This window comes from Podarcis raffonei, chromosome 13 (genome assembly GCF_027172205.1).
Source record: "Podarcis raffonei isolate rPodRaf1 chromosome 13, rPodRaf1.pri, whole genome shotgun sequence".
In the NCBI taxonomy this organism is placed as follows: Eukaryota; Metazoa; Chordata; class Lepidosauria; order Squamata; family Lacertidae; genus Podarcis; species Podarcis raffonei.
Window position 1 is genome coordinate 12,405,291 of NC_070614.1, and position 13,252 is coordinate 12,418,542.

The window sequence follows — 13,252 nt, forward strand, 5'->3', positions numbered from 1 at the left end:
GTCTGTGGGCAAAGAAAGCAATTTCTTTTTCATTTTATAGACACACAAAACATTTACCTATCGATTGTCTCTTTTAACATTATTTTCACTGTACCTTACATTTCCGCAATGGGATGGTTCACCCCCTTGTCTTGGATTTTTAAGATGTTTCTTTAAAGCGCCTTTTCCGCAGGCCATGCCAACAACATTGTTGTTGAAATATTATGTGCCTCGTCACTCTTATTAGGAACAACATGTATTAATCCTTTTTTCCTTTCCCCCTAGCTCTCAAGACAGCCTAGAACAGAGGAAAACCAAAGTAGGTTTATGTAGGGCTTACAGCAACTACTATTTCTCAGTAACTTTTTGCAGTATTCCTGATAAAGGAATCTTAGATCTACCAAGATGCTAGATTCCCTTACGGTGCATCTAATCAGAGGTGCAAATGTCTCATTAAGCCACAGGCACTGCAGAAGATGCTCTGGTTTCTCTAAATAACAAAGGGAAGCTGTGTGATTTTAGAAGAACTGGAGGTTTGTCAAAATGGGAATTATATTCCATGGGGCTTTATGAAAATGGGAAGTGTTTCCTAGCCCTTGTTTGCTTTGTACAAAGGAGAGCTCAAGGTATCTGAAAGGGTAGAAATTAATTGACAAGCAGGGGGAGAGAGTTATAGTGGTTGTATTATAAACAAGTAGGGACTGAAGCCCAAGCGCAGCTTCATCCACTTGTCCAACAAGGATGCTGGTAGCAGCTTCTCCCTGTAACTTACCACAATGAACATGAATGGGGAAAACCAGTTGCACAGACTCCTTCCTCTGTCTTACAGGGAGCCTATGTGTTTTGTTTAAGCATTGGAAATAGGCAAATAGATGAATAGCCATTATTGGGAGGAAGGTGTTTTGTCCCAGTAGCCCCTGGTGCAATCTGAGCTGAGTTTTGCATTCTGCATGGTGTTAACAAGCCTGTGACCCTCTACTTACCTAGGAGTAAATCTCACAGGGGTTCTTATAGAAGATTGAGCTTTAAAAGCCCTTTTACCACCTCCTGGAAATTAGCTTGACACTGTGGCAAACGTAAAACTTCGCTTTGAGGCACAGCTTTTTTCCTTTCCCTTTTTTTTTAAGCTTGACAGTGCATTTCAGGAAACTTGAAATTCCCCGTCTTGCTTGCTGCATTGTGACATTTTAATGAATGCTAATAGAGGTGTTGCCCTATTGTGCCATTTAGACCTGTTCATTGTTGGTAAATACTATGCACGTTTACTTAGAAAAAACCCTCCTAGTTCAGATTACAGCCTACCAGGTTTATTGTGCTTTCCAGACTAGAGCAGGAAGAACAATCCTCAGTCAGCAGGTATAGTTGTGTATATTTGTATGTGTGTATAATATGTATACACTCAGGTGGATATGCAGTGGTGCAAAAAAGCTGTAAGATTCAAGAAGGCCACTGGTAGTTCTATATAAGGCTTAAACAAACAGATACTATAGTGACGACTAATCACAACAGCAATAACTGGTGATAACAATAACCCTTCCTTTGTTAAGTAACATCAACAGTGGGTATGAAATTGATAGAGGCCTGTCTTGGCTCAAGCAAAGACTTCCTTGTGTAAATTCTAATATAGCAATTTCACACTGGAATCTCCATTTGAAGTGCCTTGGGAAACCGAAGGCTTCTCCCCATTGGTTTCTGGGCGTTTTGCTTATTCTTTTGCAAACAGACTGTAGCATATCATCTTCAGTAGGCGGGTGAACCCTATGGGTTTGGCTTTTATTAGGATTTGAAATAGTAATGCTTGAATAGACACAGGGATAGAGTTTGCATCTGGGTTAGTGGCAGGGTCTTCCTCCGCTTTTGACTGTTTTATATTAGGGGTATGTCTGAAAGCAAGGACAAGGCTATCACACAAGGACTGTGATGCTCCACTGCTTATAATACATAGTGCTTTTTTTCTTAGAAAATGTTTAGGGGTACTCTCGTGTACACCTGCGTACTCCCAGAAAAAAGTACTCTGTGTGTGTGTGTGTGTGTGTGTATATATGTGTGTGTATATATATATATATATATATATACACACACACACACACACATATATATATATATATGTGCACGCACACACACACTTCTTCAAGGTGTCCAAAGAAAGTTGGTTTTCCGTCAACATGGCTCCTACCCCTTTTGAAGTTCCTAGATAAGAATAACATTCAAATCAAGAGGCCCCTTATATTTAGCTAAGTTACAGAAATGTGGCAAACAGCTATTTAGCATGGTCAGTTATGCCCCAGTCATGCCCCAACTCATGCTGTCCAATGCAGCTAACGAGTAATGAGGTGAAATGCACTCTGCATGTACCAAGGGCATTTCCCACATTTCGGAGCTGAGCGCTGCAGCCTCAGTAGAATCTGAAGCTGTGCTCCAAGTTATCTCTGCACATCCTCTTGACTTCTTGAGTTCCATCTCTCTTTCTTTAACAGTTGCACAAGCTTATGCTGTGAGAAAGTTGAACTGAAAATAAAACATTTGGACTGCAATCGTAACCCAACTTACCTGGGAGTAAGCTCCACTTAATTCAGTATTACTTACTTCTGAGTAGACATGGTTATTAGAATTGCACTGTTAGAAGGACAACTTTTCCCTCCGTACAATCATAGGAAAATATAATTTGAAAGGGTCTCACCATTCATCATTCACCCTTTTCTCCCCCACGACCAGATTGCCTGCACACCTACGGTCCTTGCATTGTTTACAGCAGTCATGGGGGACTGACACCAGTACAGGCCTCCTTAAAGCAGCCCTTCATTTATTTGAGTCGCATTTCCTAACATAACATATATCCACATCCTTTCAGATAGTCCTAGCATATGGCAAGTAGGAGTTAACTAAATTTGGCACCTTGGGTGCCTTACTTTTTGGGCTCTCTGGCTCCTCGATTTTATGAAATGTGTCAAAACAAGTCTCTGGAGATAAGTAATTAAATTTGGATTTATGGTGAACATTTGAGCCTCCGTTGCTCTTTTGAGTAATAGTGTAGTGAATGCATTTAAGGCAATTGCCACATTATACAGAAAAGCATTCTAAGAAGTGATTTATTTCCTCCATCTTTGCAGATTCAGCCAATTCTGGCAACAGTGGGTAAGAAAACTCTCAAGGAGGATCTTAGGAGGAGACCTCTTTGGGAATCTGACAGAGAGCCCCTCTTCACATCCTTCAACTTTCACTCTTACTTAACACCAGGCCACAATAAGTATGTACGCCATTCATATTCCGTGTCACCCATTGAAATCAAAAGACTTTTTAAGGGTCTGGGGTTGTTTTGGCTGTTTGTGTGGTTTGATTCTTGTGGGTTTTTCCCCTTTTGTTTTCGTTTTTGAAGTTGCAATATTGACTGACAATCTTTTTAAAACAACATGGGTTATTAACAGCAACTTGCAGAGTGTAAACTTTTTAATCTCTCCTACTTCCTGGCCCCCAGCTACTCAAATCAAAATTCAAAACGTTGGCTAGGGTTTCACGAGTGTGTTGTGTGTGTGCTTTGACTGACAAACCGTCCAAGATGGCATACTAGGTATCTACATTTGCAGCACCTGCCCTACTAGAATCCACTCTGCACCATTTCAGACATGCGCCTTTGGGGTCAGGGTTCCCTGGAGATAAAAGCAATGTTTTGTACGTTAAAACTGAGTTGTTGTATGCCCAGCCTTTTCACAGGACATTTCATGGCGTGCAAATGTAAATGTATTGATGTACTGTTGTATGATCAGTCTTATAACATTATTGCCTTCCTTTTGAATGGCAAGCCCTAATAAAAAATATTTAATCTTTTGTTCACTCCTCAGGCACCCCCTCCCATGTTCTTTTTAAAAAAATTGATCAGTAAGTGAACAGGTTGTTGTTTTGGAAGGAGATTCCCACAGGTGAATATCAGCTAGCCAGGGCATTCCCCTTGTGACAGAACTTTCAGGAGAGATGCTCTAAGGCAATCTGTGCCTCTCTCTCCTTCCCACCCTCCCTGCTGCATCACGCAGCCAACATAGACTGCCAATTCCTGGGTTCTGTACAGCAGCTGCAACGCTGGATTGCTGCTAAAATAGCAGCAAATGCAGCTTGAATGACTTCAGATTACAACGGACCCTCCGGATACGAATTAAATTTGTTCCAGGGGTCCGTCCGCAACCCGAAAAGTCTGTAGGCAGAGGCGCCGCTTCTGTGCACATGGCACAATTTAGCGCTTCTGCACACGGTGAAACCCGGAAGTATACACTTCTGGGTTTGCCACGTTCGTAACCCAAAAGTTACATATCCAGAGCGATACGTAACTAGAGGGTCCACCGTATACTAAGAGCCCACACTGGAAAGAGGCCATGAAACTTGAAGGTTAGAGCAAATTTCTCCCGTTTTCACAATTGTAGCAGAACTTGCACTTACTGCTGTGTTGCAATTGCTGGTGTCAAATGTGAAAAGAAGGCTTTTGAAAACATGTATTACTGGTATTTAGAGTGAATTGATTTGCATATGGAGAGGCACTTTGGATGTAGTCATCTGCCCCAGTGGTGGAGTCCTTTCCCTCCGATAGAATGGCATTCCTCATTGGGTGTCATCCAGAGCTGTCATGCCTTTCACAAACGCATGTGCGCTCTGTTTCAGAATGGGTTTGCTTGGTCCATTGTGTTTTAGCACTGAAGGGCTTAACTGGTCCAGTGTAGTGCCTTGAATTGTAGCTCAAAAGACGACTTCTCACAGCACCTGCCTGTTTCAAAAAGAGAGCATTGCTTAAGCTCCTTCCCTTAATGATGTTACCACTCCCGTCTTCTATCAAGACATGTGCATTAGAGTTTTTAAGAGTTGAATTCCAGAGGTTTCTCCACATGTTGATACAATTCAGTGGCTGATACATTGGGTGGAGCCCACTAGCATTCAGACTGTCTTAGCTGAGAATGAGCTTCCCTGGTCGCTCTCCTTAAAGGCCATGTGAGCAGTTTGTGAGGTAGGCGATGGGAAAGCTAAAAGGTTTGGGACAAGTTGCGTTTAACAATTGGGCTGAGTCCATATTTCGTTCATCTCAAAAGACTGCAAGACTGACGTTCTCGAAATTAAGTCCAGATATAGCCACTGAAGAGGAATTTCTGCCATTACCAATCTTGGGATCAATCAGAGTTGAATTTTTGCAACTTTAATTAAAATGACGCACTGCACAGTGAATGGTAAATTCTGAGAAAGCAAGAAATGGGGCAAAAGAGGTTTTTGGCTTCTTGCAACTACTGAAAACCATGGAAGAAGATGAAGAGTCTGCTTTTGCTGAAACGGATGGGGAAATGAAGCTTTATTCCAAGATTCTAGAAGGCTTTTTTTTTTTAAAGCAAAAGTAATTACTTTAAAAGTTGCCAGTTTCTTTTCCAGCACCTTTTCACATTATTCAGAAGGGTGATAGGAAATGCATTTAATCTGAGGCATTTTTCCAGTAATTGCAAACAAACAAACAAACAAACAAACAAACAAATAAGCAAACTTCTCATTATTTTGGGATATAACTCTTCCCTCCTTGTACGGAACGCAATGATAGTTGTCTGGTTGTGTTTTATTCACCTTGAAAGCAGAGAGGGGAATAACATGGTCAAGACTGTTGTTAAGGGGTGGCTATGGTACTGTCATAATTACTGAGGGAGAGTCTGAGGGAATGGCAGCAGCATACACATCTGGGAAGAGCCTTCCCTCCTTTCTGGCCTGCTATTGCACTTAATTCCTGAATATATATTGACCAACAGGCTTGCCTTCTTGGCAGAAGGCATTTCCATGACAATTCCTTTGTCAAAACGTTGAAGAAGTGCTCGTACCGCACATCAACATTCTTGGGGCAGAAGCTTTGGTTTCAGAGAATATCCGTTTCAGTGAACATGGGTACTGAGTTCTCACGCCTGCACCATTTCCCCGCCTGCATTGGAATCAATATTGCTGCAAAAGGGTTAGTGCTTCGTTTGTCAAATGAGAGGTTCCCAGCACCCGAGCCCAGAAATTGGCCTTTTGCCTGGGAGCTTAATTGCCCAGACACACACAAGGCTTGCCTGTGGCTACTTATGAGAGAGATGAAGGCACACTACATATTATCGAAGGCATTGTTACTTCATACATCTCATGGTGGAGTCCAGGGCAAAGTCATTCCAATTCAGCCCTGAAAAACGATCCCCTGAGCAGAGAAGTTGTTTAGCATTAGCCATAAATCAATATGTATGAACATCTTTATCTAAACCAAAAAGATCCCCAGGAAACAAGCAGCAGTCATCAAGGGAAAAGGAACTGGAAAACCTAAGATTGTCTCAGAAACTCCCCATACCATTGCCTGGTATGGCAGCTTCCAGGTACCTAAAGATTAAAGAGACAAAGGTAAACATTTTTATGAACACTTAATATCCAGCTTAAGTGAAAATTACCAGATTTTTTATATATATACAACAATTCTCATAATTATTTGAGTAGCAGAAAAGAACTATTCTCCCCTTATCACCTTTAGCACAGCCACTGTTCAAAAGTTATTTAGTTGGAGGCAAAGGACAAAACGACAACCACAGCATGCCCTGTTCGATTTCCCCCCCTTAATTCCACATTTCTTTCACCCAAGGTCACTCAATAGCATATGCTATCCAAACCCAAGTTGTATACTTATTCTGGAAGCAAAAAAAAACAAAACTTTAGTGTCCTGTTGCATTGCTTAGAATGATTGAGAATTAAGTGGGAAAGGGGGGAATTGTAGAACCTTTGGCCATCACATCTACACACAGACACAAAATACCCCCAAAAGAGGGTATAATTGTCAAACATGCACTTTGATACGGTATAAAACGAGAAGTACCAAAAAACAAGTTGTCTATACCTCTTATCCAGCAAGGCAACAACAAAAACAAAATTAAAAACAAGTGCCAGTATATTAGTTTTCCACTCAAGAAATGCTGTTGTTCCGAGGACCTTTCTGCAAAAAAACAACAACCTGTTTTCTGCAATAAATATGCATTTGTTTCCCATTTTAAGTTCAGGGCAGTGTTTCTGTTGCAGATACAATGCATTTTCTTTAAGTGCTCAGACCGCAACATTTTGTTCTTGGGGGGCAAAGCAGGCCTTGCCTCGAGTGGACAACTCATGCTCATTGTTCCTGTTCAAAATGCAGGTGTCTCAGCCCCACACTTGACCTACTCGATGCATTGTTTTGTTTTGTGATCAGTGGGAAATGACACAACCCCCCAGGACCATTTAGCCAACTCCCCGCCACCACCACTTGTTCGTAGAAGGGCTGATAACGATGTTCAATTCTTTGAAGGCTTATGAGTTTTGCAAGGAAGTGCCTATCTAGCCAGAGTCATCGTTAAAAGAGGCAGAGGCAAATAGCAACATTCCTGTCTTCTTCACCACCCCCAAGCACCCCCCCGTTACTCATTTGTCACCAAGAGGCCATCCTGAAGCTGTGAAAACACTTGTGGCACCACTTTCAGTCTTTTCGCAGAAAGGCCCTCTATACGGCAACAGAATTTAACAGCAGAATGGTTGCTATGGCAGTGGCATGGCTGGGGAAGTATTTATCTCGGGGTATCTCGGCATCAGAGGAATAGCAGATCGAACCACCGTTATTAGGAATTCAAGGGCCCATCACTCTTTTAACTATCCACATGGCTTCAAGAAGTAATCCAAAATAAGAAAGGTGTGTTCTTACCAAGAAGAACACGAGGAAACCTTGCAAGCCCTTCCCTGTTTTAATATTAGAACCAGGAAGAATTAATGCGTGCATTTTCATTCTCTAAGGAAATGTGGAGAAGACACTGCAGAGACTGGAGCATCCAAAATGAGGTTTTCTAACTCACTCTCTCCAACAAATGAGCCACCTTCCCTTTTCTCCCATGGCTCCTCTTTGAGAAGGGCAGACGTACAGGGCCAGGGTTGAATTTCTTCCAGTGTCACATACAAATGGGACTTTTTAAAAAGTATTTCTCCACATCTCCTTAGCAGTTCACAGTCCTATCTATTGACCCTGCTGTTGCCCTATGCTGTCCTCGGGGGCTTGCTGTTGAGATGACATGTTATGACAGGTACTCAGGTCCCTCCCTCCCCCCACCCCGGCTTGCCAATTCCCCCACTAGTCTTGCTGTTCGTTCATCTCCATATCAGACACCAGAATGTTCTTCTCTGCAGATTCACTGGGGTTGGAGTTGGTACGGCTGTAACGGGCACTCTCAAACGCCCCTCGCTCTGAGGTCCTCCGGCGCTTGTACAGATAGATAGCAACTGCTATCAGGGCACACAGTGCTAAGGAGGAGAGGATAACCACCGCGATGGCCTTTGTGTTCTCCAGGAAAGCTGCAAAAGAGAGGGAAGAAGGGTCAGAAGGGAAGGAGACCCGTTTTTGTGGAAGAGCGAGGGGGAGACTCTGTGCACAGAGCTGGCCAGGATTAGTTTCAGTTTGCTTAGCGGGATGCGGAATTTTGAGCAGACACATCGAAATGAGGAAACTCTTGCCATTTGGGTTTCAAAAGAAGCAAATCTCGCTAAATCTCCACCTAACATCTCTCTGCCATCTATATACAGTGGTGCCCCGCAAGATGAATGCCTCGCAAGACGAAAAACTCGCTAGACGAAAGAGTTTTCCGTTTTTTGAGTCATTCCGCAAGACGAATTTCCCTATGGGCTTGCTTCGCAAGACGAAACGTCTTGCGAGTTCTTGCGAGTTTGTTTCCTTTTTCTTATAGCCGCTAAGCCGTTAATAGCCGCTAAGCCGCTAATAGCCGTGCTTCGCAAGACGAAAAAACCGCAAGACGAAGAGACTCGCGGAACGGATTAATTTCGTCTTGCGAGGCACCACTGTATAAGGGTCTGTTGACTTCTGTTTCAGTGTATCTGAAGAAGTGTGCATGCGCACGAAAGCTAATACCAATAACTAACTTAGTTGGTCTCTAAGGTGCTACTGGAAGGAATTTTTTAGTTATTATTATTTTTGTTTCGACTACAGCAGACCGACACGGCTACCTACCCATAACTATCTCTATGCCAGAGCGGCAACTTTTGCACAGATCTGTCTTGTGCTAAAAACAGCCCCTTTTTGTGCCAAAGAACCAAATTCCGGGATGAATATTATAAACAGAGGTGTTAAATTCGGTGTGCAGAATGTATTCAGCTTCTCTAACTATGGGAGAGGAGTAAGAAAGTATGCAGAGCACTGAAGTGCCACCCACTCACTACTAGAAGCTCTGCTCATCCCTCCATCTAAATTATTGCTTGCCACCATACACTCCTTTGGGAGGAAAAAAATTAATGAATAAAATAAACTAGGTCCCCAGTTACCTAACAGTTCCGTTTGAATGTAAACAGAGTCCCTTGGCATGATGAATTCTGCTCAAGATAAAAGTTCTATAAATATGAGAAAGCATGGATAGCTCAGTTGGTTAGAATGTGATGCTGCTAATTCCAAAGTTGCAGGTTCCATCCATATGGGACAGCGGCGTATTCCTGCATTGCTAGATGATCCTCAGTGTGCCTTCCAAAACTGAATCTATGATACTCAGTACACCCAGAGGCATAGCTAGGCTCCCTTGCACCCTTGGCCAAGAGCTGCACCTGCACCCCTCCCTGTCCCATGCACCCTTGATAACTCCAAGCCAGGGCAGAGAGATGCTGTCAGGGGCTCAGGAGCAGAAGCACAGGGGAGAGAGGAAATGGAGAGCGAAGGGGAGGAATCCGAGGGCAGCGTAGGGGAGTATGACAGTGACCCGAGAGATTCCATGAGCTTCTCCAGCGAATCAGAAGATTCCCAGAAGGGGGCGCCGATGGTCAGGGCAAGGGGGGACGCACCAGAAACAGGGGGCCAGCGGGGACTCCCAAAGCAGCAGCGGGAGATCAGGACCAGCTTCCCCACCAGAGCGTAGTGGGGGGGAAGAGTCCCATGTGTCAGGACCAGCGTCTCCTCCAGCGGGGAGAGAAGATGAGTCAGGGCTGACCACGCCTCCATCGGAGAGTGGGGGAACGGAGGGGAGGTCAGTTCCAGCTAGCCTCCCCGAAGGGGGAAGCAGTGACAGGAGCAGTGTAACGGTCAGGAGGAAGGTTGCCGGCTGGGCGCGCGCGCCAAGTTCGAATGTACAGGCGCGCGGGACAGCAGAAAACCCGGATTGGGAACCAGGTCCTAAAGCCTGCCGGAGGCAGGGGGAAGACTCGGGGGATTCAGCGTCAGAAGAGTCTAGGAAGGGCGAGACCCCGACGGACAGGCGGAACCAGAGGAGGAAAGAGCAAAGGAAGAGGTGGAGCAAGGCTAGAGTCTTAAACTGGTGTCTGAGGGTAGGAGATTCAGACGGAGCTTCAGCGGTCTAGAGTTTGAGACGTAGAGCTGCACGCTGCGGCTGTGAAAGCGAAACTGAACTTCAGTAAAGAATTTCGCACATAACAACGAACCGGCGTTGGTCCTTTGTGAGCTGGGACCTCGGGCAGCTCTGACAGATGCATATTTTTGCGCCCCTTGGGCCTGCATCCTTGGCAGGGTCCAACCTGGCCAACACCTAGGAGGGAGCAACATCACCAACTGCCTGTGTAAAACCATTGAGGTTTTGAGAACATACCGTTCAGGTATTTACAGAGTCTAAAGAGCGGTTATGACTTCCCAAAGGGCATGCTTACAAATCTAAGGTGGGCTGGCTCCTCCCTGGGCAGTTGAAATATACTCGGAGTCGAGTGTGGATTTCATGCTCTTTATTCAGCTCATAGTAGTGAGGAATGGAAGTTCCCCCAAAACGTCTGCTTTATATATATATTATTTACACAATGGGCCCCACGTGATTGGCTAATTCCGGGATTCTCCTGTAGGCCAATCAGGTTGCAGATTCACTTCCACCTGGAGCTGGATTGGGTGGCTCCTGGGGACCAATCAGACTGCTGCATTCTGGAGCCTATTGTTCTAGGACCAATCAGACTGCTGCATTCTGGAGCCTACTGTTCTAGGACCAATCAGACTGCTGCATTTTGGATCCTATTCAACTCAGTAGATAACAGCAGTTCACCTTGTTTTTTAAGGAAAAGGCAGATCCAAGTCCAACTTGGAGAGGAAGTAGCAGAGGGCCCTGGCAGAATGTCCCTTAGGAGCATACGGCACATGACAGGCCCTTTTCAGACAATGAATTAAGGTGCTGCATTTCAGGCCCCACAATTTCCCTGGTGGGGATTGCTGCCATGGGGTGGTCCATTGAGACCCTTCCGCCACGGGCTTCCCCTACTGCTTCAGGTAAGGGAGAGAGGTGGCAGAGGGCAGGTTGTGCTCCAAGCACAAATGAGGAGAGAGGCTGTTTGAGGTAATAATAATAATAATAATAATAATAATAATAATAATAATAATAAATTTTGTTTATACTCCGCCCTCCCCAGCCAAGACTGGGCTCAGGGCGGCTAACACCAGGTATAAAAACAATTGATTAAAATACAACTTAAAAAACAAGATTAAAACACAACATTAAGATGCAGCCTCATTTCAGAAGAAACTCAAATCAAAAACTTTGGGGGGATGAAAACATCAAGTCTTCACCAAGGCCAACTATCCAGACTGGTCCTACGTCGGCCAGAAAAAACCAGGGAAGTCCCCAAATAGGAGTTCCATCACAGAAGGAGAAAGGAAAGAGGGTGAGGGGATCAAGTTGATTCCAAGCCAAAGGCCAGGCGGAACAACTCTGTCTTACAGGCTCTGCGGAAAGAAATCAGATCCTGAGACAGAGTGTTCCACCAGGCCGGAGCCAGTGTTGAAAATGCCCTGGCTCTGGTTGAGGCTAATCTAACTTCCTTAGGGCCCAGGACCTCTAGGGTGTTGCTATTTATGGACCTTAGGTCCTCCGCAGGGCATACCAGGAGAGGCAGTCCCATAGGTACAAGGATCCTAGGCCTGTCCCAATTCACTTGTGCCCAGTTATTGCAACTGAAGCAGGTCTGGCTTTCCTGCTTCAAATTCTCACCCCCTTCTAGAGTGCAAAAGGCACAAGACTCCGGTTTTACAACCAGACTGGGAGTCCATCTGTTTCAGGACTGGTGTTCAAAGGAGTGTCAGGAGGCAAAGCCAAGCTCACCTACAAGGAGACACGGCAACCAGTTTCCAGTTTGGTACGTACCTGATCTGGAGAGGCTGCTTTCTTCTGCTGCCATGGAAAGAGAACCCAGACAGTGGCGGGAGGAAGAGAGAGAGAAAGAAAGAAGGAAGGAAAGAGGGTGTCATTAATTTGCCTGTTCCTAGTCCTGTTTCATATATTGCTTGAAAACAGCCCTTCAGAGCTGCTCAAAACATTCCATAGCAACTCCCTCCACGCTCTGCTGTTGCATTCCTTTGACTTTCATTAGCTACATTTCCCTTTCAACCCTAAAAATAATAATAAAAGTAATAACATATCCTCTCTTTCAATTGCAAACACACTTGTCCCCTTGTCCACTGGTAGAGCAACCCTACTTTCTAGCTCTTATTGTCCTTCATTTTTCTCCATAAAGTAACATTAATCAAACGTATTAAGAGTAATACCTTTACTGAACCAATTTAGGAATGATTAAGAGTATGCACGCCTTTCAGCCTTCACAGAACTCTTCATTAGGCAGAATGGAAAAGATTAGATTAGACAAGTCGCCCAGCTCCCTCTCTTATCTACTTGAAAGTTGCCTCGCTTTTCACTAGCTGATGAAGAGTTTCACGAACCCATAGAACTCTGCAGATTCACACAGCGGCCTAAGCTGACCCAAGAAACGATTTCATTCTATCTCAAGTTTTGGGACAACCAAAGGCCATCTGCAGAGGACAATCCATGTCTAACATATTCTGTTTAAACCACCCAGCGCCCAAGAGGGCCAGGTTCCCAAAGAGCACACTGGCTGTCTTTAGTCAAGACTCTTTCTCTTTAAATTATCAGCATTATCCAAAAATCACCACCACCACAATAGTGGACTAGAAAAAGTCTCAATGCATGGAGATATATACAGGATTCTATACTTAAACAAAAGAGAAGTAAGGTCAATCCCTTGCAGTCTCTCTGAGCCACCGAAACCCACCTCACTGGCTGTTGATCATGTGTGATTTACTGCAACTGGCCCTTACAATGTACAGTGGTACCTCTGGTTGCAAACGGGATCCGTTCCGGAGCTCCGTTCGCAACATGAGCAGAACACAACCTGCGTCTGGCGATTAGTCGTTTCTGCACATGCACGTGACGTCATTTTGAGCGTCTGCGCAAGCACGAGCAGCAAAACCCGGAAGTAGCCTTTTCCGGTACTTCCAGGTTGCCGC

The 13,252-nt window shown here is 44.5% G+C and overlaps 2 protein-coding genes across 6 annotated transcripts in view; one reads left to right on the forward strand and one right to left on the reverse strand.

The window, feature by feature from the left end:
* Window positions 1-3,813, forward strand: part of MARCHF10 (membrane associated ring-CH-type finger 10) — a 33,011-nt gene extending 29,198 nt beyond the window's left edge. For all 5 annotated transcript variants that reach the window (XM_053363732.1, XM_053363730.1, XM_053363729.1 and 2 more), the window contains 2 exons: window positions 265-298; window positions 3,090-3,813. In XM_053363732.1, coding sequence (XP_053219707.1) covers window positions 265-298; window positions 3,090-3,118 — 63 coding nt within the window. In that variant the 3' untranslated portion in view covers window positions 3,119-3,813. The remainder of the gene's footprint in view (window positions 1-264; window positions 299-3,089) is intronic.
* A 1,472-nt stretch (window positions 3,814-5,285) lies between these two features.
* MRC2 (mannose receptor C type 2) overlaps window positions 5,286-13,252 on the reverse strand; it is an 86,915-nt gene continuing 78,948 nt past the window's right edge. The window contains exons 29-30 of the mRNA XM_053363725.1: window positions 12,096-12,122; window positions 5,286-8,319 (exon numbers count right to left, since the gene is read on the reverse strand). Of these exons, the coding sequence (XP_053219700.1) occupies window positions 8,099-8,319; window positions 12,096-12,122 (248 nt within the window). The 3' untranslated portion in view covers window positions 5,286-8,098. The remainder of the gene's footprint in view (window positions 8,320-12,095; window positions 12,123-13,252) is intronic.